Consider the following 26,542-nt stretch of genomic DNA (forward strand, 5'->3'; position numbering starts at 1 on the left):
TATAATTTCAGGGCCTTGTGGTTAGCGAAGGTAGCCTGCAAAATTTCTATCCTCTTGATATTATGGAGGTATGTTTTATGTGCCAGCATGTAGTCTATCCTGGAGAATGTCCCATGTACATTAGAGAAGAATGTGTATCCAGGTTTTTGGGGGTAGAGTGTCCTTTATATATCTAATAGGCCTCTTTCTTCCATTTCTCTTTTCAGGTCTAGTATATTCTTGTTGGGTTTCAGTCTGGTTGACCTGTCAAGTGTTGACAATGCCGTGTTGAGGTCTCCCACAATTATTGTGTTGTTGATATTATTTTTCAGATTTGTCAACAATTGTATTAAATATTTTGCTGGTCCTCATTTGGTGCATATATGTTTAGGAGAGTGATTTCTTCCTGCTGTATGTATCCCTTGATTAATACAAAATGTCCACCTTTGTCCCCTATAACTTTCCTGAGTATAAAGTTTGCATCTTCTGATATTAGTATGGGCACTCCAGCTTTTTTATGGGTGTTGTTTGCTTGGATGATTTTCCTCCAGCCTTTTATTTTGAGTCTATGTTTGTTCTGACTATTCAGATGCGTTTCTTGTAGGCAGCAGAAGGTTGGATTGAGTTTTTTGTTCCATTTAGCCACTCTGTGTCTCTTAAATGATGCATTTAGTCCATTGCCTTTGAGAGAAAGAATTGTCCTGGGATTAAGTACCATCTTTCTATCGAAGTTTGGTGTGTCTGTTGGTCAGTCTTGTCTTAAAGTAGGTTTTTCAGTTTTTCTTTTAAGACTGGTTTTGAGTCCGTAAAGTTTCTGAGCTGTTTTTTTTTTTTTTCTGTGAAGCGATGTATTCTTCCTTCAAAGCTGAAAGTGAGTGTTGCGGGGTGCAGTATTCTAGATGAAGCATTTATTTCATTGAGTTTTGTTACTATGTCTCACCACTGCCTTCTGGCCTTGAGTGTTTCTGGTGACAGGTCTGCGGTAAATCTCAAGGATGTTTCCTTGAATGTAATTTCTCTTTTTGATCTTGCTGCTTTCAGAATTCTGTCTCTTTCTGTGAGATTCGTCATTGTGACTAGGATGTGCCTTGGAGTGTTTTTTTCTGGGGTCTCTTTTAGTTGGTACTCTTCGGGCATGCAGGATTTGATCGCATGTATTCTTTAGCTCTGGTAGTTTCTCTTTAATGATGTTCTTGACCATTGATTCTTCCTGGAGATTTTCTTCCTGGGTCTCTGGGACTCCAATGATTCTTATGTTGTTTCTGTTAAGCTTATCATAGAGTTCTATTTTCATCTGTTCCCATTTTTTGAGTAATTTTTCCATTGTTTGATCATTTGCTTTAAGGCTTTTTTTCAATCTCTTCTGCTGTATGGAGTTGATATTCATCTCATCTTCTAGTGTACCAATTCTATCCTCAGTTGCTGTTAACCTGTGGGAAAGCTCATCCATTTGTTTCTTCAATTCATCTACTGAGTTTTTCAGACCTGTTATTTGACCTGAAATTTCAGTTTGGAGTTTTCTGATTTCTATCTTCATATTCTCTTGATTCTTATTAGTGTTCTCTTCTATACTTTCTTTTTTTTTTAATTTTTATTTTTAATTATGAGAACAAGGGTGCAAAGAAAGAGGACAAGGTAAAGTTACAGGGAAGGACAATCACCCATAACATAATTCTCAGAAGTCCCCTTGCTGATATCTAACTTTGAAATTTCAGCCAAAGAACATTAAGATAAATAAGACAGAATCCATGTACAATTACTTTGTCCCTCAAGTCCCCAGATTGTAACACATTATAATATTTCTTTTTTTTTTTTTTTTTTTTTTGGTTTTTGGGCCACACCCGGAGTTGCTCAGAGTTTACTCCTGGCTGTCTGCTCAGAAATAGCTCCTGGCAGGCACGGGGGACCATATGGGACACCGGGATTCGAACCAACCACCTTTGGTCCTAGATCGGCTGCTTGCAAGGCAAACACCGCTGTGCTATCTCTCCGGGCCCTACATTATAATATTTCTTAACAGTACACATGGCAATCTAAAGCCATAAAACTTACGTAACTCCTTAAACATTACAGGCATAGTATTTTCTTACATTTCCATATACATGCATATTAGCTTAAGTTAACCTCAAATTTTAAGTGAGTTCTTTTTAAGGATTAGAGTCAAAGGAGCACAGTAAAAATGGTGTTAGAGTGGCAATTGTTGTTTGCATAGGCCCACCAAAATATGAGGGACATGGAAAGGAATAACGTTGGCCTAAGTACAAAGAGACCAGACCCCTGAAGTTTCCTGGCACAAGACCAAGTCTAGGCTCCAGGCAAGCTAGATCGTCCAATCCAAGACATTGTCTGTAGTGCCAACACACTTTTATTTTTCACACAGTCTCTGTTGTTGGTATCATGTTTCTGTATTAAAGATCCTGGAATCTGCATATCTTACATTGAAGTCAGGATGTGGAGCATCCTCTCCTTTCACCTCACAATCAAAGGGCAATGCAGGGAACCCTGTCCTGTAAGCAGGTCATTGTTGTTGTTAAGACTTCTCAGTGTTAAGGGAAGTCTCTTTTGAGCAGGTCGAAGTCTGAGCAGTGTAGGTCTTCCTTGGTAGAGGATTGCTTCCAGGTGATGTTATAGACCAGCCTGGATGTTTTGTGGATGGCTTTCCTGGTTCAGGTGAGAATGGAATATGTCCTTTCTTCTGAGGTCTGTGCCAGGTCGTTATGTCAATGTTCAGGGTGTAAGGTCCCTTTGCACTACAAGATTTGTGTGTTCCAATGTCTACTAGATAGGATCTTATTTGTATTTATACTCTTTTCCCATTTTAATGTGCCTCTGCAAATAAGAAGCAATGCCACATGCTGTTATTGTCGCATATGGGGGCCATAAGAACAATTACAATGATTCCCATGACATTGTTCAATCATAAGCATTAAACTGGGAACTCTTCCACCAAAATTCCTTGTTAAACAGCTGAAAAAGAGAAGATAAAAAGTGGTTAGAATCATCACTGTATAAGACAACATTTAGTAAGAATTATATCTGTCACAGAAAAAACACAAAATATTCTAAAGAAATACGTGTCCATTTTATATATCTTAAAACAGTTTGGGGTTGTCACACACAATGTACAGATTTGGACTGTGATTAGGATTGTACACTACTGAAGTTAAAAAGAGTAAACTAGGTTAGTGATGTTTGAGAGGGGGTTAGAGAGTTAAGTAGTAAAAAAGAGCTTTGTACGGGTATGGGAAGGGGAGAATACAAAATAAACATTCTGTATACGGAAAACATAACATAAGAATAAGGAATATTCTGAATACATGAAGTACATGAAGTACGCGCGGGGGCGTGAGCCCCCACGCGGTTCTCTAGTTTCGGGATGCCTAGGGAGGAATTTCTCACACCCTCCCACCAGGGCCCGATTAACCAGGCGTGGCCCTGAAGACCCGCCTGGTGTGGGGGAAATCATGCTCGCCTGGACTAAGTGGTCAGCCCAGGGTTCCTATGGCTAGCTGTCCTGCCCAGAGCCCCCATCATACCAGTCAAAAGCCCACGAAATCCTGGCATGTGGAGTGTTCTGAGCCCAGCCAAGCCTCTGTAGTTTTTGGATGCCTAGGGAGGAATTTCTCACCCCCTCCCCCCAGGGCCCGATTAACCAGGCGTGGCCCTGAAGACCCGCCTGGTGTGGGGGGAATCTTGTTCCCCTGGACTAAGTGGTCAGCCCAGGAGTCCTATGGCTAGCTGTCCTGCCCAGAGCCCCCAACATACCAGGCAAACACACCAAGAAATCCTGGCATTCGGAGTATTCTGAGACCAGCCACGCCTCTGTAGTTTCGGGATGCCTAGGGAGGAATTTCTCACCCCCTCCCCCCAGGGCCCGATTAACCAGGCGTGGCCCTGAAGACCCGCCTGGTGTGGGGGAAATCATGCTCGCCTGGACTAAGTGGTCAGCCCAGGGGTCCTATGGCTAGCTGTCCTGCCCAGAGCCCCCATCATACCAGTCAAAAGCCCACGAAATCCTGGCATGTGGAGTGTTCTGAGCCCAGCCAAGCCTCTGTAGTTTTTGGATGCCTAGGGAGGAATTTCTCACCCCCTCCCCCCAGGGCCCGATTAACCAGGCGTGGCCCTGAAGACCCGCCTGGTGTGGGGGGAATCTTGTTCCCCTGGACTAAGTGGTCAGCCCAGGGGTCCTATGGCTAGCTGTCCTGCCCAGAGCCCCCAACATACCAGGCAAACACACCAAGAAATCCTGGCATTCGGAGTGTTCTGAGCCCAGCCAAGCCTCTGTAGTTTTTGGATGCCTAGGAAGGAATTTCTCACCCCCTCCCCCCAGGGCCCGATTAACCAGGCGTGGCCCTGAAGACCCGCCTGGTGTGGGGGGAATCTTGTTCCCCTGGACTAAGTGGTCAGCCCAGGGGTCCTATGGCTAGCTGTCCTGCCCAGAGCCCCCAACATACCAGGCAAACACACCAAGAAATCCTGGCATTCAGAGTGTTCTGAGACCAGCCACGCCTCTGTAGTTTCGGGATGCCTAGGGAGGAATTTCTCACCCCCTCCCCCCAGGGCCCGATTAACCAGGCGTGACCCTGAAGACCCGCCTGGTGTGGGGGAATTCATGCTCGCCTGGACTAAGTGGTCAGCCCAGGGGTCCTATGGCTAGCTGTCCTGCCCAGAGCCCCCATCATACCAGTCAAAAGCCCACGAAATCCTGGCATGTGGAGTGTTCTGAGCCCAGCCAAGCCTCTGTAGTTTTGGATGCCTAGGGAGGAATTTCTCACCCCCTCCCCCCAGGGCCCGATTACCCAGGCGTGGCCCTGAATACCCGCCTGGTGTGGGGGGAATCTTGTTCCCCTGGACTAAGTGGTCAGCCCAGGGGTCCTATGGCTAGCTGTCCTGCACAGAGCCCCCAACATACCAGGCAAACACACCATGAAATCCTGGCATTCGGAGTGTTCTGAGACCAGCCAAGCCTCTGTAGTTTCAGGATGCCTAGGGAGGAATCTCTCACCCCCTCCCCCCAGGGCCCGATTAACCAGGCGTGGCCCTGAAGACCCGCCTGGTGTGGGGGGAATCATGCTCTCCTGGACAAAGTGGTCAGCCCAGGGTCCTATGGCTTGCTGTCCTGCCCAGAGCCCCCATCATACCAGTCAAAAGCCCACGAAATCCTGGCATGTGGAGTGTTCTGGGCCCAGCCGAGTCTCTGTAGTGTTTGGATGCCTAGGGAGGAATTTCTCACCCTCTCCCCCCAGGGCCCGATTAACCAGGCGTGGCCCTGAAGACCCGCCTGGTGTGGGGGAAATCATGCTCGCCTGGACTAAGTGGTCAGCCCAGGGGTCCTATGGCTAGCTGTCCTGCCCAGAGCCCCCATCATACCAGTCAAAAGCCCACGAAATCCTGGCATGTGGAGTGTTCTGAGCCCAGCCAAGCCTCTGTAGTTTTTGGATGCCTAGGGAGGAATTTCTCACCCCCTCCCCCCAGGCCCGATTACCCAGGCGTGGCCCTGAAGACCCGCCTGGTGTGGGGGGAATCTTATTCCCCTGGACTAAGTGGTCAGCCCAGGGGTCCTATGGCTAGCTGTCCTGCCCAGAGCCCCCAACATACCAGGCAAACACACCAAGAAATCCTGGCATTCGGAGTGTTCTGAGACCAGCCAAGCCTCTGTAGTTTCGGGATGCCTAGGGAGGAATTTCTCACCCCCTCCCCCCAGGGCCCGATTAACCAGGCGTGGCCCTGAAGACCCGCCTGGTGTGGGGGAAATCTGCTCGCCTGGACTAAGTGGTCAGCCCAGGGGTCCTATGGCTAGCTGTCCTGCCCAGAGCCCCCATCATACCAGTCAAAAGCCCACGCAATCCTGGCATGTGGAGTGTTCTGAGCCCAGCCAAGCCTCTGTAGTTTTTGGATGCCTAGGGAGGAATTTCTCACCCCCTCCCCCCAGGCCCGATTACCCAGGCGTGGCCCTGAAGACCCGCCTGGTGTGGGGGGAATCTTATTCCCCTGGACTAAGTGGTCAGCCCAGGGGTCCTATGGCTAGCTGTCCTGCCCAGAGCCCCCAACATACCAGGCAAACACACCAAGAAATCCTGGCATTCGGAGTGTTCTGAGACCAGCCAAGCCTCTGTAGTTTCGGGATGCCTAGGGAGGAATTTCTCACCCCCTCCCCCCAGGGCCCGATTAACCAGGCGTGGCCCTGAAGACCCGCCTGGTGTGGGGGAAATCTGCTCGCCTGGACTAAGTGGTCAGCCCAGGGGTCCTATGGCTAGCTGTCCTGCCCAGAGCCCCCATCATACCAGTCAAAAGCCCACGCAATCCTGGCATGTGGAGTGTTCTGAGCCCAGCCAAGTCTCTGTAGTTTTTGGATGCCTAGGGAGGAATTTCTTACCCCCTCCCCCCAGGGCCCGATTAACTAGGCGTGGCCCTGAAGACCCACCTGGTGTTGGGGGAATCTTGTTCCCCTGGACTAAGTGGTCAGCCCAGGGGTCCTATGGCTAGCTGTCCTGCCCAGAGCCCCCAACATACCAGTCAAAAGCCCACGAAATCCTGGCATGTGGAGTGTTCTGAGCCCGGCCAAGCCTCTGTAGTTCTTGGATGCCTAGGGAGGAATTTCTCACCCCCTCCCCCCAGGGCCCGATTAACCAGGCGTGGCCCTGAAGACCCGCCTGGTGTGGGGGGAATCTTGTTCCCCTGGACTAAGTGGTCAGCCCAGGGGTCCTATGGCTAGCTGTCCTGCCCAGAGCCCCCATCATACCAGTCAAAAGCCCACGCAATCCTGGCATGTGGAGTGTTCTGAGCCCAGCCAAGTCTCTGTAGTTTTTGGATGCCTAGGGAGGAATTTCTTACCCCCTCCCCCCAGGGCCCGATTAACTAGGCGTGGCCCTGAAGACCCACCTGGTGTTGGGGGAATCTTGTTCCCCTGGACTAAGTGGTCAGCCCAGGGGTCCTATGGCTAGCTGTCCTGCCCAGAGCCCCCAACATACCAGGCAAACACACCAAGAAATCCTGGCATTCGGAGTGTTCTGAGACCAGCCAAGCCTCTGTAGTTTCGGGATGCCTAGGGAGGAATTTCTCACCCCCTCCCCCCAGGGCCCGATTAACCAGGCGTGGCCCTGAAGACCCGCCTGGTGTGGGGGAAATCATGCTCGCCTGGACTAAGTGGTCAGCCCAGGGGTCCTATGGCTAGCTGTCCTGCCCAGTGCCCCCATCATACCAGTCAAAAGCCCACGAAATCCTGGCATGTGGAGTGTTCTGAGCCCAGCCAAGCCTCTGTAGTTTTTGGATGCCTAGGGAGGAATTTCTCACCCCCTACCCCCAGGGCCCGATTACCCAGGCGTGGCCCTTAAGACCCGCCTGGTGTGGGGGGAATCTTGTTCCCCTGGACTAAGTGGTCAGCCCAGGGGTCCTATGGCTAGCTGTCCTGCCCAGAGCCCCCAACATACCAGGCAAACACACCAAGAAATCCTGGCATTCGGAGTGTTCTGAGACCAGCCAAGCCTCTGTAGTTTCGGGATGCCTAGGGAGGAATTTCTCACCCCCTCCCCCCAGGGCCGGATTAACCAGGCGTGGCCCTGAAGACCCGCCTGATGTGGGGGTATACTTTCTTTGAGTTCTTTGAACATCTTCCATATTGCGGCTCTAAGCTCCTTATCTGAGAGACTGACTAGTTGGTTGGCCATGTTCCGGTCATCAGAGTTGCCATCGTCATTCTCTATGTCTGGAGTTGTCCTGTGTTGTTTCCTCATTGTCACACTTGTATTGTGGGTTTTTCTACATGTTGTGGTTGTATTCATTGGCTAAATGATATGCGCAGCTGCTCCACTTTGCTGTGCTCCTCTGGCTCTTCCCTTTCTGTGCGGAAAAACTCACCTCCAGGGAAGGCTAGCTGTCTGCAGATGAAGCCACACACACAGAAAATCAGGCCCGTAGATGCCACACAGAAGACAGACAGATCAGGGAGATGTGCCAGGCTCAGCGTTTCATCAGAGTTCACCAGCTCCTCCCTTTCTCTGTGTGGTTGGATTTTCTCACAGCATGGTGACAGGGCTCTGAAGAATCTTTCTAGTACAAAGGATGAAGTTGCAAATTGCTGAATATACTATACAAAATCCCAGAATTTTGTATAATAAAAATCTTACTCCTTCTTGCATTCTTTTGGTGAAAACTGGCCACAGAAAGAGCTAAATTCAAGAAAGAAAAGAGAGCCTATTTGTTGTTTGGTTAGTCATACTGCAGAGGAACTGTGGTGTGTGATCATCTTGTTATATTAGTCACTAGGGATGTCTTAGAGAGCCAGCCATCCTGCTGTGGCATTATTGAGCATAAAGGAGCACTCACCTTGGATGACTGGTAATGCTGTCTCCCTCTGCCTTTTCTGTTTCTCTGCTTACTCACTCTCAGGATTATAGGTTGCTCCTTTAACTCTGTGTTCTAGTCTTTTTGTTTTCATTTTTTCTTCTTTTTCTTTCTTATTTTGGGTGGTCCGTCTGTTATAATTTCAAAATAGTGAGAGCATCTGACTTCCAAGATAGAAATAAAATGATTTTTCCTGTTTTCTTTTTTTTTCCCCTTTTAGACATGGTGGCTTGCAATATTGTTACTGAAGGGATTTCCTGCATATCATCTTATCTCCATTCAGCACTCAGCTCTTGTTCATGCCCAGAGTGATCATTTCTAACAATCATTGTCATAGTGGTCCCTTCTCTGCCCAAACTGCACTCCTCCTCTCTTTGTGGCAAGTTTCATACCATAAAAAGGCCTCCTGGCACTCATCTCTATTGTCTTTGGATATTAATACCATACTATCTTTTTTTTAATAATACTCTCAATATCCACCCATGTATAAGCAAATTTCATGACTTCATTTTCTAACAGCTGCATCATATTTCCATTGTGTAGATGAACTATGGTTTCTTTAACTATTCATCTGTTCTTGAGCACTTGAGTTGTTTCCAGATTGTTAATAGTGCTGCGGCAAACATAGGAAGGCAGAGTGCTTTTCTGAATAGTGATTTTGGGCCTCTGGTTTATATTCTTAGGAGTAGTATTTCTGGGTTATATGGAAGTGCAATTTCTAGTTGGTTTTTTTTTTTTTTTTTGGAGGGTATCAATATTGTTTTCCAAAAGGGCTGGACCAGTCAACATTCTCCCAGCAGTGAATGAGAGTCTATAAAAGATCACCTTTTTACTTTCTTGGTGTGTAAACTTGGAGTTGAATATTCACCAACGTCATAGTGGTTGAATTCATTTGGTACTGTTGAATATTTTTCAGTTATTAAAGAGGTTGGAACTATATGGAACTATGTTGTCAAGAGAAAAAAGCATGGAAAAGTTTTGTAGTAGAATATCAATAGAGATGTAGATTTTGTAGGTATTTTATAAACATAGTAGGTATGAAAAGATATGTTTCACATTGCCATCTGTGCTTGCACTCAATATGCCTTTTAGTTAATAATTATACATTGGAAAGTAAATAATATAGAATTATTATATATTATGTTATATAATATATAAATAATAATTTAATTTAATATCTGAAACCACCGAGATGCAAATAAATGTAGGAGGGATAATAGAAAAATGTTATTTTAATGTCTTAAGGAATGTTTATAAAATAGAGAGATCTCTTCTTTGATATCTGTCAAATACTTGATAGGGGAGTAATAGAAATAAGTCTGTAAAGATGTGGACCAAAATGCTCGCAGCAGTAATCTCTGGATGGCAGATGATTTTTCTTTCTTATTTTGGCTGGTCTGTCTGCTCTAATTTCAAAACAGTGAGAGCATCTGACTTCCAAGATGGAAATAAAATGATTTTTTAAAAATAGAGGCAACCACATAAAGACAGGTATAACAAAAAGCTGTTTGCTCTCTGAATACCTGAGGAAGCATTAATAGCATGAATTTATAACAGCATGAAGAACCGCATTGGAAAACAGCATTTCTCCTGAAATACTTGTGTGCTTTTCTTTTGTAGCAAAGACTAAAGGAAGAGAAGGAGGCAAAACGCGCTTCTTTGGATGCCAGGCATGATTACTTATTTTCCATAATAGCAACCTGTACAGGCCTGAACAAAAAGGAAGTGGAAGATGCCATTCTTGATGGGAACCAGGTGGGACACATTTATGTTTCTTCTGACTTAAATGGTGGGTACCAGGGAGGGTGGCCCTTGCCCTGTGGCACAATTCCCTCGGGTGCTTTGGAAGTGAGACTCTGTCATGTGGACTTAGGAATGGGGCTCTCTGGACACATGTTCACTTCAGCTGCTCTCTCCTTTAATGAAGTTTGGCAGATGCCTTTCTGGAACCTGAGTCTGGAGAACAGAAATGCCCTCAAACTGCTAATGGGTCTGTGTGGCTCCAACCTGGTCCCTCCTGGGTTGATGCATTATAGCATCATTTCCTGGATCTCCCTTGAGCAGAGAACTGAATAATTTTGATCTTTTTTTCTTCCCCTAATCTGATTTCCAGTTTTCTGCCATGATTTCTTTTCAGGGTCTGCACTGTAATTTGCAATTTGCTTGATGTTTTTTGTTTGGCCTTGGGTGTGGAAGAGCAGATATTTGCAAATGTAAATTGGCAAATGTATTTTTTTCTGGGGGACCTGTGGAAGACACAGGATTCCTGTGACCTCAGCCCCCCTCCTCAGTTTAGATGTGTCTTGTTTTCAGGGGGAGACTTGAGAATGCTTTACTTTGTTTTAGTTTTGTATTGGGGCCACACCCAAGTGGTACTTGGATTACTCCTGGCTCTGCACTCAGAATCACTCCTAATGGACTTGGGGTATCAGGAATTGAACCTGGGTAGGCCATGTGGAAGGCAAGTGCTCTACCCTCTGTACTACCATTTCCATCCCAGCTGGTGAATGTTTAATCACTAGCTATGGGTGACCATGTAAAAAGAGATGCTGGTTGGCTCATTAGCTGATTTCTCTGTGTGTGTGTGTGTTAAATCATAGATATTCCCTGTCCTGCCAGTTTATCTACCATCATAATTCCACTAAACACCAAGCTGGGAATGGATGCAAAAAGCATGTGTGTAGCTGTAATCTCCCATGGGTGCTGCACCATTTTTCTGTGCTGGGCTGGTGGAGTAAAATAAGTCACACACAAAGTAGCACAGATACTGTTTATTAAGTATTTACTATATGTCTGTCTCTGTGCTAAAGGGTTCTTTTTCTTTCTGTTATTCCATTCAGTCCTCTTTATTTGTGGCTGTAGATACTATTATCCCCCAAACATGGAGACAAAGAAGGAGGCAAGATTGTAATGTGGATTTAGGGTTGGGTAGTTTGTGGCAGAGATAAAATGCTATTCCTGATTTTTCTGCCCAATTCTAGCCATCTGGATTTGGGGTAATGCAGGTGAGAAAAATGGGTAGAAAGTTCTGCAGTGCAGGAAGCCGCATCTGACTACTATGTCGTGTATAGGACCCAGGAATGCCGAAACTTGGAAGTTTAAAGAAAGAACCTGGCTTTGACCCACAAGCAATGTTAGAGAGGCAGAACTTTATTATTGATTTAAATGGAATATTATTTAATATTTAAATCAATATTTAATATTTGAGGAAGCCATGTGCTGTTTCCCATAGTGATGTGCTGCAGTTCCTTCCAAAAGTACTCAGAGGTTCTGAATTCCCCATATCTTTGCCAAGATTTGTTCTTTCCTTTTTGATAGAAGCCCATGGCTTTTATTTCTTTATTCTCGCTGGGACAAAAACTGTGCTATTGACTAAAAGAAGCCCTTCTTCACAGAAGCTGGCCAGTTGACAGTTGGCTGGCTGTGGAGTGAGTCTCATGGCATACACCATGTTCTAAAGTGGTAATTGGATGGAGCCTTTGAGTGCGTTCTGCTGTTTAGTGATTCTTGCCTTTCCTGATTATTATAATTTCATATTAATTACCGATAGTGTGTTTGACTGGGTGTTCAAAGGTTTGTTCTTTGGTCTGTAATTGAGTGCAAATGAAACACTCCTTGATATCTGTGTTCAACAGTTCAACATGTTAGGAAATGAGCCAATGTGGAGGGATAATCTCTTTTTTGAGGGTATATAGATAGCAACTATTTTTATGATTAATTGAATTACTGCTTTGAACTGCATCTTTCCCCCAGTGAGACATTTATTTTTCATGGTTTTTCTGTTAAAAAATTATGATCTCTGTGTAGGGTTTGACTTAGCTGTTGGGAAGATTATAGCAAGTGCAGATTTAAAAGCAGCTTTTAAGGGGCTGGAGCGATAGCTCAGTAGTAGGGCATTTGCCTTGCACGTGGCTGACCCAGGACGGACCTGGGTTCGATCCCCGGTGTCCCATATAGTCCCCTGACCCAGGAGTGATTTCTGAGTGCATAGCCAGGAGTAACCCCTGAGTGTCACTGCCCCCCCCTAAAAAAAATCACAACCAGCTCATCCCCTTGCCTTTCCTTTTCCCCAGATTGAACGTGTTGATCAGCTTTTTGCTGTGGGAGGCCGTCGCCACCTCATGTTTTATTATCAGGATGTGGAAGCAGCAGAGGCAGGTAGGATGTGACATCCTGTCACATTGTGCTGGGGGGGGGCAGGTGAGAAAGTTGCTCACTTTTGGGAACTTTCTTTATAAAATCTTTTTAATTTTTTTTTATAATTTTTATTGTGACCAATGTGAATTACAAGTCTTTCACATTATATTTAAGGTACATAGTGACAGTGAATCAAGGCCATTCCCACCACCAGTGTTGTTCTCCCTCCACCCCTGTTCTCAGCATACATCCAGTACCTCCCTTGACCCTCTTTGTGTTTAGCTTGTTGTAGATTGGGGTCTTGATTTCATTGTTGTTGACTTTGGGTTTGGTGTTTAGGTCTGATCAATTTTTATTTACACTTAAATTTCAAGTGACTCTATTTTTCCCCCCTCAATTTATGAGGCAGAACAAGATGTAAAATCTTTTAAAATTTTAACAGCATGATTGCCTCTGTTGTTCATAATACAATTGTCTGAAGCATTCAATGTTTCAACAACAGTCCCGCCACCCATGTGACTTTCCTCCACCAGTGTTCTCATTTTTCTACCCATCACCCTAACCTGTAGGCACCAACAAATTGACTTTATATTATTTATTATAATACAAAGGAAAATGGAATGATAAAAACTTCCATCCATAAGGGTCAATTTATAATAATAGTTTTTACTATTCATGGTGTTACTGAAGTCTGTCTGAGGATTGACTGGGTTGAGGTTGGTGCTAGATGAACTTGTTACTCCTTAGACTCCCTGAGTTTAGGAGATTCCTATGGAACTTCCTCACCAGAATTCCTGAGATCCTACTGGGCTGACACTACTAGAAATTTTGCTGTTTGCAGTAGTGTGGTCCAGGATCTAGAATAAATTTGGTGGACTGACATTTGATAAGGCTAAATTGTGGGCCTTTTCTTTTTCTTTCTCCCTTTCTCCCTTTCTCCCTCTCTCCCTCTCTTTCTCCCTCTCTCCCTCTCTTTCTCCCTTTCTCCCTCTCTCCCTCTCTTCTCTCTTTCTCTCTTTCTCTCTTTCTCTCTTTCTCTCTTTCTTTCTTTCTTTCTTTCTTTCTTTCTTTCTTTCTTTCTTTCTTTCTTTCTTTCTTTCTTTCTTTCTTTCTTTCTTTCTTTCTTTCTTTCTTTCTTTCTTTCTTTCTTTCTTTCTCTTTCTTTCTTTCTTTCTTTCTTTCTTTCTTTCCTTCTTTCTTTCTTTCTTTCTTTCTTTCTTTCTTTCTTTCTTTCTTTCTTTCTTTCTTTCTTTCTTTCTTTCTTTCTTTCTTTCTTTCTTCCTTCCTTTCCTTCCTTCCTGCCTTCCTTCCTTCCTTCCTTCCTTCCTTCCTTCCTTCCTTCCGTCCTGCCTTCCTGCCTTCCTTCCTTCCTTCCTTCCTTCCTTCCTTCCTTCCTTCCTTCCTTCCTTCCTTCCTTTCTTTCTTTCTTTCTTCTCCCCCCTCCCCCTCTCTCTCCTCCTTTTTTTTTTTCTGGGGTCACACCCGGCAGTGCTCAGGGGTTACTCCTGGCTCTGGGCTCAGAAATCACCCCTGGCAGGCACAGGAGACCATATAGGATGCCGGGATTCGAACCACTGTCCTTCTGGATGTAAGGCAAATGCCCTACCTCCATGCTATCTCTCCGGCCCCAACCTCCCTCCTTTTTTTGTTTCTTGGTTCCACATGGCTATGCTCAGGGCTTACTCCTGGCTCTATGTTCTGAGATCACAGAATTCTGGCAGGCTCAGGGAATCATTTGCATATGGAGGATCAAACCAGTTTCAGATGCATGTAAGGAAAGTGCCCTACTCACTGAATTATCACTCTGGCCCCTTGTTAGTACTTTTTTGTTCTTTTTCCTCCCACTCTTATTTTTACCCAGAACAACAGTTTGTCATGAAAATTATGTTCTGGAATCAATCAGATTCTTTTAGATCCATTCAGGGATCGCACCACTTGGAGATTGTCCTAGTGTTGAACCCATCCAAGGCCACAGACTGATCAACCAGGCAATAATTTAACCAGAAACCTTTATTAAAAATGGTTAAGCTTTGTTATCAAATGGTGAGCCCCTCTAGACTATAAAGAGAATTTGTGAAATTAATTCTACATTTGCACTTTGTAGGCCAACTTGGTGCTGCAGGTGGAGTCAGTCCTTCTGGAAAGATAAAGAAACCCAAGGTGTTTGTGACTGAGGGAAGAGACGTCGCTCTGACTGGGTTGTGTCTGTTCTTCATCAGGACCGATAGTTCCAAAGCCATTACCCCTGAGAACATCCATCGGGTATGGGACCCATGATCTTTCACCCTGAATTACCTTGTTATGACCTCCCACTCACATGGGGATAACAGATCTGCTCATTATACCTTGAACTTCCAGCAAGTATTTTTTTGGGGCTATCTTTTATTTTTATATATTTTTTATTGAGACCAATGTAAACTACAAGTCTTTCACAGTTGTATTTAAGGTCCATAGTAAGAGTGAATTATGGCAATTCCCATCATCAGTGTTGACCTTCCTCCACCATAGTTCCCACAAGCATCCCATACCTCCACCCTTAATCCCCTGGACTACTAGTGTAACAGGTCCCTTTTGTGTATATCGTGTTGTAGTTTGGGTCTCTTGATTCTATTGTTGTTGACTTTGGATTGGGTATTTAGGTTTGACCATTTTTTTTATTTCCACTCATGCTCCTGAGACTGTTTGGCCCATGGGCCCCATCCACATTTCTTTTTCTTTTCTCAATTTGTAGGAAGATAGAAATGTAGGCAGAAAAGATGATTAATGTTCTATGGTTCTGTTAAAAAAAAAAAGCAGCAGGAGCTCTTGTCTAGAACCTATAAGTATAAGCAAAATTAAAAGAAGAATGAGGGGCTGGGAAGGTGGCGCTAGAGGTAAGGTGTCTGCCTTGAAGCGCTAGCGTAGGACGAACCGCGGTTCGATCCCCCGGCGTCCCATATGGTCCCCCCAAGCCAGGGGCGATTTCTGAGTGCATAGCCAGGAGTAACCCCTGAGCGTCAAACGGGTGTGGCCCAAAAACCAAAAACCAAAAAATAAATAAAAAATGGGAGGTAGATGTGGCAATTTTTTTTCTTTGTTTGTAAATATTGGGGAAATTAGAAAGAAAATTCTCTTGGCCTAAGAGATACCCTTGGAGTATACTGTCTGTCATGAGACCAACTACAGGCTTCGGACATGTTCATTATTAAAACCCAAGCTCTTCTTTATGGTGCCAGGAAATGTTCGGCTCAGTCATGGTTGTCAAAGTCAGTCCTCTGTAATTAGAGATCTTGGTTTTTGCATAGATCCTAGGATGATGCCTAGAATAGAGTCTTTATTTATGATCCCAGGAAAAGTTCTGCTCAGTACCAGTTGTTGTAGTCAGTCTTCTGTATCCAGTAAGTCTTTTTGAAACATCAAGGGTCAGCAACAAAGAGGGCATGTCCCATTTATCTTAGATGAAATAAATAATTTATTCACAAAATTTTATATGGTTCTGTCACGATAGGGCTTTCCTTATATTTATTAATTATTATTATTATTATTATTATTATTATTTTTGTTTTTGGGTCACTCCCAGTGGTACTAAAAGTTTCCTCCTGGCTCTTTGCTCAAAAATCTCTCCTGGCAGTTTCAGTGGACCATTTGAGATGCTGGTCGAATCCGTATCAGTGCGTGCAAGGCAAATGTCCTACCCTCTGTGCTATCACTTTGGTACCAGATCTTTCCTTTGAAAAAGAATGCACCATGTAGGGGCCGGAGTGATAGCACAGCAGTAGGGCATTTGCCTTGCACGCAGCCATCCCAGGACAGACCCCGGTTTGAATCCCGGCATCCCATATGGTCCCCGGAGCCTGCCAGGAGCAATTTATGAGGGTGGAGGCAGGAGTAACCCCTGAGTGCAGCTGGGTGTGACCTAAAAACCAAAAACCAAAGCAAACAAAAAAGGAATGCACCATGTGTAATTTATTAATGGAGCATTTTATATATTTAAAATGAGATTTGTAAAAGTGGATCATTTTGCAGGAGCGAGTAAATTGTATCTATAAAGGTTTTCCCTGTCCTCATTGGGCCTCTGTTCTGCTTGCAGCTATGAACTGAAGAACATTCTTCTTGCTTCATAATTTTATTTGAATTGAAATTTAGAAACATATTATGCTTGTGTCTGAACCAGGATCTCAAACTTATTATTTAGATAAGATAGTTATTTTATAGGTCTGAAAGTCTGAAAATATAAATGGGCAATGGCCAGACCACAGAGTTGGGTAAAACTGCAACTCACTATCTCATTCATCTGAGCTGGAAGCTGACCCTTTTTCTATAATATAGTCCAGCTAACCTGCCTATAGTGAAAGACTTGCAAAATTCCATTCAGGAAGGTAAAAGGTAACTCCCATATGGATTGGCTGAAATGGTCAAGACTGGACTGGTGACTGATGCATCTCAAATTGACCTTTATTTTGGCATCTTTTAGAAAAAGCCGATGGGTACCCCTTTCCTCCCGCCCCCCTACCCCAAGAGACTACCTTTGTTTTAGCTACTCCTCTCTCAGCGACTTACCAGTGCACACGGCCTTCCTTGGTTTCTACCATGAAGCTCTTGATCTTTTGCCTACTATAACCCCATCCCCCATTCTTCTTGTGTAACCTTACCTACCTAATGCAACAGCCTACATTTGAGTCTGAAAATGCCAATGGTGGTAGCATGGCTCCAGGGTAAACTCAGAGTCAACTTTCTTTTTTCTTTTCCCATTTGGTTAGTTTTCATCATTTTACCAGGAACTATTAGGCTAATGATAACACTAACTCATGACTTAGTAGTTAAAGTGGTGTTTACAGTCAAAGATCTCTGAATTGTTTTTCAGGAGGTGACCTTTAACATGATGGACACTGCAGATGGGGGTCTTCTTAATAGTGTGAGAAGTTTGCTGTCAGATATCTTCCTTCCTGCTCTTAGGGCCTCCAGCCATGACTGGAGTGAGCTGGAGGGTCTTCAAGAAGCTTCCAGCATTCGTCAGGAGTTCCTAAACTCTCTAGAAGGCTTTGCGAGTGTGCTGTTGAGTGCACAGGAGAGCCTGAAGGAGAAGGTAAGAGCAAGTAAGACATTTCCATGAATTCTGGGAGGAGAAAATGCAATGTCTAAAGTGTGTCAGACTTAGATCTTCTTCATTCACAAATCATGAAAAAATGTTTGTGGGCATGCTGACTGCTTCTGCAAGATGTGTTGGTGGTTAGTGGATTTAAATCACTGAAACTTTTGTGATGCATGTATAGGGACCCCAATGAAGATTGGTCAAAATGTGGGGCTTTACTTAGGTATGGTGATATTTGGATGGAAAGGGGAAGGGAATGAAGGCTTGTGCAATTGCTCTGCAGCCTAAAAGGAAAGAAATTTGGTACTGGAGAGGAGGAAGCAAAGTCTAAAAGGGAGAGAGGAGTTGACATAACTGGATGGGCCAGGATCTGTCGTTTAGCTAGTGACCTTTAAGAATAAATCTGGCAAATCTATGTAAACTGTGAAATCTCCAATGAGCTGATGTTAATGATTACTTGAGGCATGAGGATGGTGCATATGATGCCTTGGCAGATGTAGAACTATGTCAACATTACAGAAATAGATTTTGTGATACCAAGGGGAATGAGGCCTACTTCCCACTGCAGACAAAATTGACACCTACTAGAAAGACAAGAAGACCTTGGGAGGGAGGAAGAGAGGAATTAGATTTTTTTAAGATATGTTGGATAAAGTTGAATAGATTTTATTCTGACAAGAGATGGATGAGTCTAGCTAATATCTGAATTCTATTTGCCATGTAGATCATATTAAAATGAAGGGAGACAAATGAAATTGTTCTACCTCAGCTGTATCTCCATGAGGTTAATTAATATTGTAATAGAGGTATTAAAATAGTGGGAAGCTGGAGAGATAATACAGCAGGTATAATGCTTGCCTTGTATGTGTCTTACTTGGGTTTGATTCCCAGGTACCCCATATGATGCCCTGAGCATTGTCAGGAGTGATTTCTGAGTGCAGAGCCAAAAGTAACCCCTTGGCACTACCAGATGTGGCCCCACCCATCCAATAAAAAATAGTGAGTTAGATGCTTCCCATAGGAAGTCAGGAGTGCTATGTCATAAAACCCAGACACTCTCCTGCAAAAACTCAAGCAAACAAACTCTGAGAAGTTTACTAAGAGCTGAGTTGGTGGAGGCAAAGAGGAGAAATCAGGGTGCAGGATGGAGGAGCAGAGACACATGGAGGTGGAGACATGTGTTAAAATAAACACATCAGGGGCCAGAGCAGTGGCTCAAGTGATAGGGTAGCGCCTTGGACATGCTAGCCTAGGATGGACCTGGGTTTGATCCCCAGGTGTCCCATTGGTCCCCTAACCCAGGAGCGATTTCTGAGCACATAGCCAGGAGTAACCCCTGAGCATCAATGGGTGTGACACAAAAACCAAAAAACCCAAGCAAACAAAACAAAACAAAACAAAAACAAATCAGAAACTGAAGTGATAGCAAGTGATAAGTTGTTTGCCTTGCCAGTGCTAGCCTAGGACAGACCTTGGCTCCATCCCCTGGCATCCCATATGGTCCCCAAGCCAGGAGCTATTTATGAGCACAAAGCCAGGAGTAACCCCTGAGTGTCACTGTGTGTGGTCCACCCCCCCAATAAACACATCAAAATACCACTTTCTCCAATCCTTGCCCTCACTACATCTGTGTATTTGTCATTGAACTTGCAGTTCATGCAAATGACTAGGAATGATCCTCATGAGAGGGTCCTTCTCTTTGGCTCATTTCAAGGATAAATGTGATGAAATCAGATACTCTACTTTCTTCTATATTTCCCTTGGAACACTCTTATTTTCATTGATTTTCCAAGTTGACTCTTAAATTTCCAAATTCTTTATTAATTTCCATATTCTGTAATGCTTCACTCTTTACTTTTTTGGACCTCCATTTGGACCCTAGTCTCGATCATTTGTAGGGAGACCTGGGATTATTTATCTTAACCTACTTCTCAGATCTTAAGTTACGGAGCAGGAAAGATTAGACTTGAAGGAGCTCAGGAACCTACTTTGAAACTCGGCATCAGCCAAAAAGTATTTGTATATGTTAGAAATTCATCATCTTATTGAAGTTCCACTGTATTCAGGTGACCTTTCAGAAGTGTGACATTTTTGAATTGAAAACCTTGAAGGAACTGACAGACTACTTGAGTCTAGCTAATAATCCTGAGACTTTGGAAAAAATAGAAGGTTGCATGAAAGTATGGATCAAGCAAACGGAACAGGTAATTATCAGAAAACCAAGCCTAGTTTCAGACACCACTTTACTGAATTAGCCAGGGGTGGATCTGTCGTATTGTGCTCCTGCTTGTCCACATATTTTATTGTAAATTCTAAAGAAAGCAAGAGATTCAAGGTAGTTTGAATTTTTGCTGATTAGCAAATAAAAAAGAGAAAGATTTCTAAGAGATGAACGTAATGACTTTATATACTTTTGTAACTAGAGAATTGCATGTTGTTATTTTTTCTCAAGGTTTATTTTACTTATTTACTTATTTTACTTCTTTGTAGAAGTAGAAGTAGAGGAATTTCTATTTCTGTGTATTCACAAAAGTGAATTTGTGCCTGAATCTTCAAAATAAAAATCCTTAGCAAAGTCCTCAATGAAGCTGGAAAATACATTAAATAAAAGCCATAATGAAAACTAACTTTAGGCAAAAGGGGCTTTCAAAGATGTTTTTACTTTAAGTTTATATAGCAAGTGAAACTTCCTTAAATCAGGCCCTCCAGTAGTTCATTCAGGCCTTTCCAAAAAGTAGTTTTTCTATCAGAACAAGTCAATCAAATTTTTGTTGAAGGATTCAAAACACATACTAAATTAGCCAAAGGCTGTCATTCCACAAAGGTAAATGAATAAAAGTATATCATAGCTCAGTATAGCATAACTCATAATTTTTGTCACCCATGTTTATCTTTGATATCTCCAGCCATAGTTTCCTCTTTCTTCTGTGCATATATAGGTTCTTGCTGAAAACAATCAGTTGCGAAAAGAAGCAGATGACCTTGGACCCCGAGCAGAGTTGGAGCACTGGAAGAAGAGACTTTCCAAGTTTAATTACCTTTTGGATCAGTTGAAAAGCCCGGATGTGAAAGCTGTGTTGGCAGTGCTTGCTGCTGCCAAGTCCAAGCTTCTCAAGGTTGTCAATCTTGTTTTCCTTATGGAAAGGACTGAGAAGTTGCCATGTCTGTTTCCATATTCGAGAGTAGTTGGGATCAAGAAAATGTTATACATTTTTATTTATTTTTTTAAAAAAAATCTTTATTATTTATTTATTGATTGGTTGGTTTGGGGCCACTTTCAGTAGCTCTCAGGGGTTACACTTTGCTCTGCACTCAGAAATTGCCCTTGGCAGGCTTGGGGGACCATATGGGATGCCGGGAATCAAACCGGGTCCCTCCTGGTTTGGCTGCATGCAAGACAAACACTGCACCACTGTGCTATTACTCTGGCTTCTATTATACATTTAAAAAAAGATTAGAACTGGCTATCATAGCCTTTTGGGCAATTTTTGCTTCTGTGAAAATAGCCTCTGAATGAAAAAGAATGTTGATTAGTTTTCATGTATGTATAATATATATAGGGCATTGTTTATAATTTATATGTAATATATTTTATCCACATCTGAATATATATAAATATATTGAATCATATCTTATTACATGGATTTGCATGAAATCAGACAGAGTAGTAATAATGAAAACTTATGAGATACATTATTTTAAACTTATGGAATATTAGTTTTATATTGCTGTGTTACAAATTGCCCCCAAAATGTAGCAATTTAAACAGTCTGTGGCTCAAACTTTGTGTGAAACATAGCTGATGGGTTTTAAACTCAAGTTCTCATGATACTGCAGTTGGGCTTGAGTTCATCTGAAGGCTCGGCTGGGGAAGGTCTGCTTCCAGTTACTATTGTTGTTGCTGGTTCAGTTTCTTGCTTCCTTCAGTTCCTTATGACACAGGCTTCTCTCTAGGATCTCTCACAGCATGGCAACTGGCTTTCATGGGAGTAAAGAGAGAGAGCATGAGAGCACCCAACATAGAAGCCACAGTCTTTCTGTAAACTCACCCTATTACTGTCGGAAATATGTTCATCATCAGGGAAGTGGGAGACCCTAAAATAGGACTATCAGAGTCCCTGGTCCCCAGGGATTATTGCAGAGGCTGATTGTCACATTGGTGCCACAGAACAGTGTTTATTAGTTATTTGTCTTGATGCTTCAATGCATGCAGATCATTTGAAGAATGAATAATAACTCATCTTTGTACTTATGCCTTAGACTTACTTTATGCATTGCTCAAATAAATGCATACACTTTCTTCTTTTTGAAAATATTTTATTTTATTAAAGTGCCACAATTTACAAAGTTATTTGTTGTTTTTAGACATACAGTGTTTCAGCACTGGAACAGTTACCGGTGTCAATTTCACCCCACCAGTGTTCCTGAATTCTCTGACATCCCCTTCCTAGTCTGCCATTTTGACAGGCATCTTGAAAAGTTTGGTTGTTGAATCCTATTTGCCAGGATTTTGTTGAGGATCTTTGCATCTGCATTCATCAGTGATATTGGTCTGTAATTTTCTTTTTTGGTAGCGTCTCTGTCTGGTTTAGGTATCAAGGTGATGTTGGCTTCATAAAAGCTATTTGGGAGTGTTTCTGTTTGTTCAATTTCATGAAAGAGTCTTGCCAAGATTGGCAGTAGTTCCTCTTGGAAAGTTTGATAGAATTCATTAGTGAATCCATCTGGACCTGGGCTTTTGTTTTTCGGCAGACATTTGATTACTGTTTTAATTTCATCAATGGTGATGGGGGTGTTTAGATATGCTACATCCTCTTCCTTCAACCGTGGAAGATTATAAGAGTCCAAGAATTTATCCATTTCTTCCAGGTTCTCATTTTTAGTGGCGTAGAGTTTTTCAAAGTAGTTTCTGATTACCCTTTGAATCTCTGTCATATCAGTAGTGATCTCATTAAGAAGATCATCCACTACGATCAAGTAGGTTTCATCCCAGGAATGCAAGGCTGGTTTAACATCCGTAAATCTATCAACATAATACACAACATCAATAACAAGAAAAATAAAAACCACATGATCATATCAATAGATGCAGAGAAAGCATTTGATAAGGTCCAACACCCATTCTTGATCAAAACTCTCAGCAAGATGGGAATGGAGGGAACCTTTCTCAATATAGTGAAGGCCATCTACCACAAGCCAGTGGCAAATATTATCCTCAATGGAGAAAAACTGAAAGCCTTCCCTCTAAATTCTGGCACAAGACAAGGCTGTCCTCTCTCACCACTCCTATTCAACATAGCACTGGAAGTACTTGCTATAGCGATTAGGCAAGAAAAGGATATCAAGGGAATCCAGATAGGAAAGGAAGAAGTCAAGCTCTCACTGTTTGCAGATGACATGATACTCTACTTAGAAAACCCTAAAGACTCTATCAAAAAGCTTCTAGAAACAATAGACTCATATAGCAAGGTGGCAGGCTACAAAATTAACACACAAAAATCAATGGCCTTTCTATACACCAACAGTAATAAAGAAGAAATGGACATTAAGAAAACAACCCCATTCACAATAGTACCACACAAACTCAAATATCTTGGAATCAACTTGACTAAATATGTGAAGGACCTATACAAAGAAAACTATAAAACTCTGCTCCAAGAAATAAGAGAGGACACACGGAAATGGAAACACATACCCTGCTCATGGATTGGCAGGATTAACATCATCAAAATGTCAATACTCCCCAAGGCATTATACAGATTTAATGCCATCCCTCTAAAGATACCCATGACATTCTTCAAAGAAGTGGATCAGACACTTTTGAAATTTATTTGGAACAATAAACACCCTCGAATAGCTAAAGCAATCATTGGGAAAAAGAATATGGGAGGAATTACTTTTCCCAACTTTAAACTGTACTACAAAGCAACAGTTATCAAAACAGCATGGTATTGGAATAAGGATAGGTCCTCAGATCAGTGGAATAGGCTTGAATACTCAGAAAATGTTCCCCAGAGATACAACCATCTAATTTTTGATAAAGGAGCAGGAAATCCTAAATGGAGCAGGGAAAGCCTCTTCAACAAGTGGTGTTGGCACAATTGGATAGCCACTTGCAAAAAATTAAACTTAGACCCCCAGCTAACATCATGTACAAAGGTAAAATCCAAATGGATTAAAGACCTCGATATCAGCCCCAAAACCATAAGATATATAGAACAGCACATAGGCAAAACACTACAGGACATTACAGGCATCTTCAAGGAGGAAACTGCACTCTCCAAGCAAGTGAAAGCAGAGATTAACAGATGGGAATATATTAAGCTGAGAAGCTTCTGCACCTCAAAGGAAATAGTGCCCAGGATACAAGAGCCACCCACTGAGTGGGAGAAACTATTCACCCAATACCCATCAGATAAGGGGCTAATCTCCAAAATATACAAGGCACTGACAGAACTTTACAAGAAAAAAACATCTAACCCCATCAAAAAATGGGGAGAAGAAATGAACAGACACTTTGACAAAGAAGAAATACGCATGGCCAAAAGACACATGAAAAAATGTTCCACATCACTAATCATCAGGGAGATGCAAATCAAAACAACGATGAGATACCACCTCACACCCCAGAGAATGGCACACATCACAAAGAATGAGAATAAACAGTGTTGGCGGGGATGTGGAGAGAAAGGAACTCTTATCCACTGCTGGTGGGAATGCTGTCTAGTTCAACCTTTATGGAAAGCGATATGGAGATTCCTCCAAAAACTGGAAATCGAGCTCCCATACGATCCAGCTATACCACTCCTAGGAATATACCCTAGGAACACAAAAATACAATACAAAAACCCCTTCCTTACACCTATATTCATTGCAGCTCTATTTACCATAGCAAGACTCTGGAAACAACCAAGATGCCCTTCAACAGATGAATGGCTAAAGAAACTGTGGTACATATACACAATGGAATATTATGCAGCTGTCAGGAGAGATGAAGTCATGAAATTTTCCTATACATGGATGTACATGGAATCTATTATGCTGAGTGAAATAAGTCAGAGAGAGAGAGAAAAACGCAGAATGGTCTCACTCATCTATGGGTTTTAAGAAAAATGAAAGACACCCTTGTAATAATAATTTTCAGACACAAAAGAGAAAAGAGCTGGAAGTTCCAGCTCACCTCAGGAAGCTCACCACAAAGCGTGATGAGTTTAGTTAGAGAAATAACTACATTTTGAACTGTCCTAATATTGAGAATGTATGAGGGAAATGTAGAGCCTGTTTAGGGTACAGGCGGGGGTTGGGTGGGGAGGAGGGTGATTTGGGACTTGGGTGATGGGAATGTTGCACTGGTGATGGGTGGTGTTCCTTTTATGACTGAAACCCAAACACAATCATGTATGTAATCAAGGTGTTTAAATAAAAAAAAAATTAAAAAAAAATAAAAAAAAATGACTATCTGCAATAAATATTTTTATAATTCATGGAAAAAAAAAAAAAGAAAAGTTTGGTTGTTTATTTTGGGTTTTATGATTTCAGTGTTGATTCTGTGATTTGGGTAGTTATCTTTATCATTTTTAACTTACTAAAAATTCCTTGTCCCGGGGCCGGGTAGGTGGCGCTGGAGGTAAGGTGTCTGCCTTGCAAGCGCTAGCCAAGGAAGGACCGCAGTTCGATCCCCCGGCGTCCCACATAGCCAGGAGTAACCCCTGAGCGTCAAACGGGTGTGGCCCAAAAACCAAAAAAAAAAAAAAAAAAAAAAAAATTCCTTGTCCCTTGCCCCCTGTTACTTCTCATCTTCTCATCACCCCCCCCCCCCCAATTAATTTCTTTCCTTCTCCTTCCTGTACTCTGGGGTCAAGGATGATTTAGGCATCCCCATTGCCTTTCCTCATCAAGTTATTCTACACTCCATATATAAGCACATCTCATGTTTTCTTTTCTCTTCTGTTTTACTTCATTTTACGTGATATCTTCTGGCTCCATCCATGTAAATTCATCCATTTTATTGCCATCATGTTCAGCAATATTTTTTGTATGTTCACAAAGTTAATTGAACATGTTGATTTGGCCTAAACCATTCATTTCTTCTTGCTTTCCCCACTTTTATATATATTTCCACTTTAAAGTTCCTAGCTTATAGCACAGTCATAGCATATGCCAACGAAGGAATAGTGACTCCATTAATCGATGAACGGTTGTATAGGAATTAGGGAGAGGAAGCTAGCTCAGTTAGAAAAGACGGAAGACAGAAAATCTTAAGCTATGGTGCAAGGCATGTCCATTAACTAGCAGAGGAGAGGAGGCTGTGAAGATTCTGTACTCTTGAGTCTCTGTCCTTGCTACTCAATAGATTTCCTGAAAAGAGTTTGGGAGATTGACCTTTAACAGTTAACCCCAACTATGCTTTGCTCTTCACTGTCACAATGTCTTTCACCTTTCTGGACTCAGACTGGTGAGCCACGTGGGTCAGAATGAAAATCTGACTCCACAGGATGGATTGAGCCCCAGAAGTGTTGTCTTGGAATCTTCTCTATTCATAATCACATTTCAATTGTTTTCCTGCATTGTGCTTAGATTTGGCGGGAAGTAGATATCCGAGTCACTGATGCAGCTAATGAAGCCAAGGACAATGTCAAATATCTGTACACACTGGAAAAATGCTGTGACCCCTTATACAGCAACGACCCTGTAAGTCAAAGTTGTGTTGGGATGAATGTTGTATGGTGATTTGGTTCACAGATACCATGTGTTTTGAAAATCTTAGAAATGTCTCTTTCTTCTAAGGAAATTTATATGCTACATATGCAATTTAACACTTAAGTTTATCAGTCCCTTATGTGTCATTTAGAGAATGTATATATGTCATATTTTGTTAAATATGTATTGAATGTCTTATTTTCCATTACATATTATAATTGACATATGGACGATACTCAGAAGTATTGAAAAGTCATTGATTGGTGTTTTCTTTAGGAAATTTCTGATTTTATTTATTACAAAATTGTATGC

General features: G+C 42.6%; 1 protein-coding gene across 1 annotated transcript in view; it reads left to right on the forward strand.

Moving 5' to 3' along the window:
• The window catches only part of DNAH5 (dynein axonemal heavy chain 5), a 336,377-nt gene that overhangs the window by 57,121 nt on the left and 252,714 nt on the right, over positions 1-26,542 (forward strand). The window contains exons 2-8 of the mRNA XM_049768362.1: positions 9,943-10,077; positions 12,396-12,480; positions 14,564-14,721; positions 17,303-17,524; positions 19,597-19,734; positions 20,470-20,646; positions 26,108-26,221. Of these exons, the coding sequence (XP_049624319.1) occupies positions 9,943-10,077; positions 12,396-12,480; positions 14,564-14,721; positions 17,303-17,524; positions 19,597-19,734; positions 20,470-20,646; positions 26,108-26,221 (1,029 nt within the window). The remainder of the gene's footprint in view (positions 1-9,942; positions 10,078-12,395; positions 12,481-14,563; positions 14,722-17,302; positions 17,525-19,596; positions 19,735-20,469; positions 20,647-26,107; positions 26,222-26,542) is intronic.

The sequence above is a fragment of the Suncus etruscus genome, chromosome 2 (assembly GCF_024139225.1).
Source record: "Suncus etruscus isolate mSunEtr1 chromosome 2, mSunEtr1.pri.cur, whole genome shotgun sequence".
Classification (NCBI taxonomy): Eukaryota; Metazoa; Chordata; class Mammalia; order Eulipotyphla; family Soricidae; genus Suncus; species Suncus etruscus.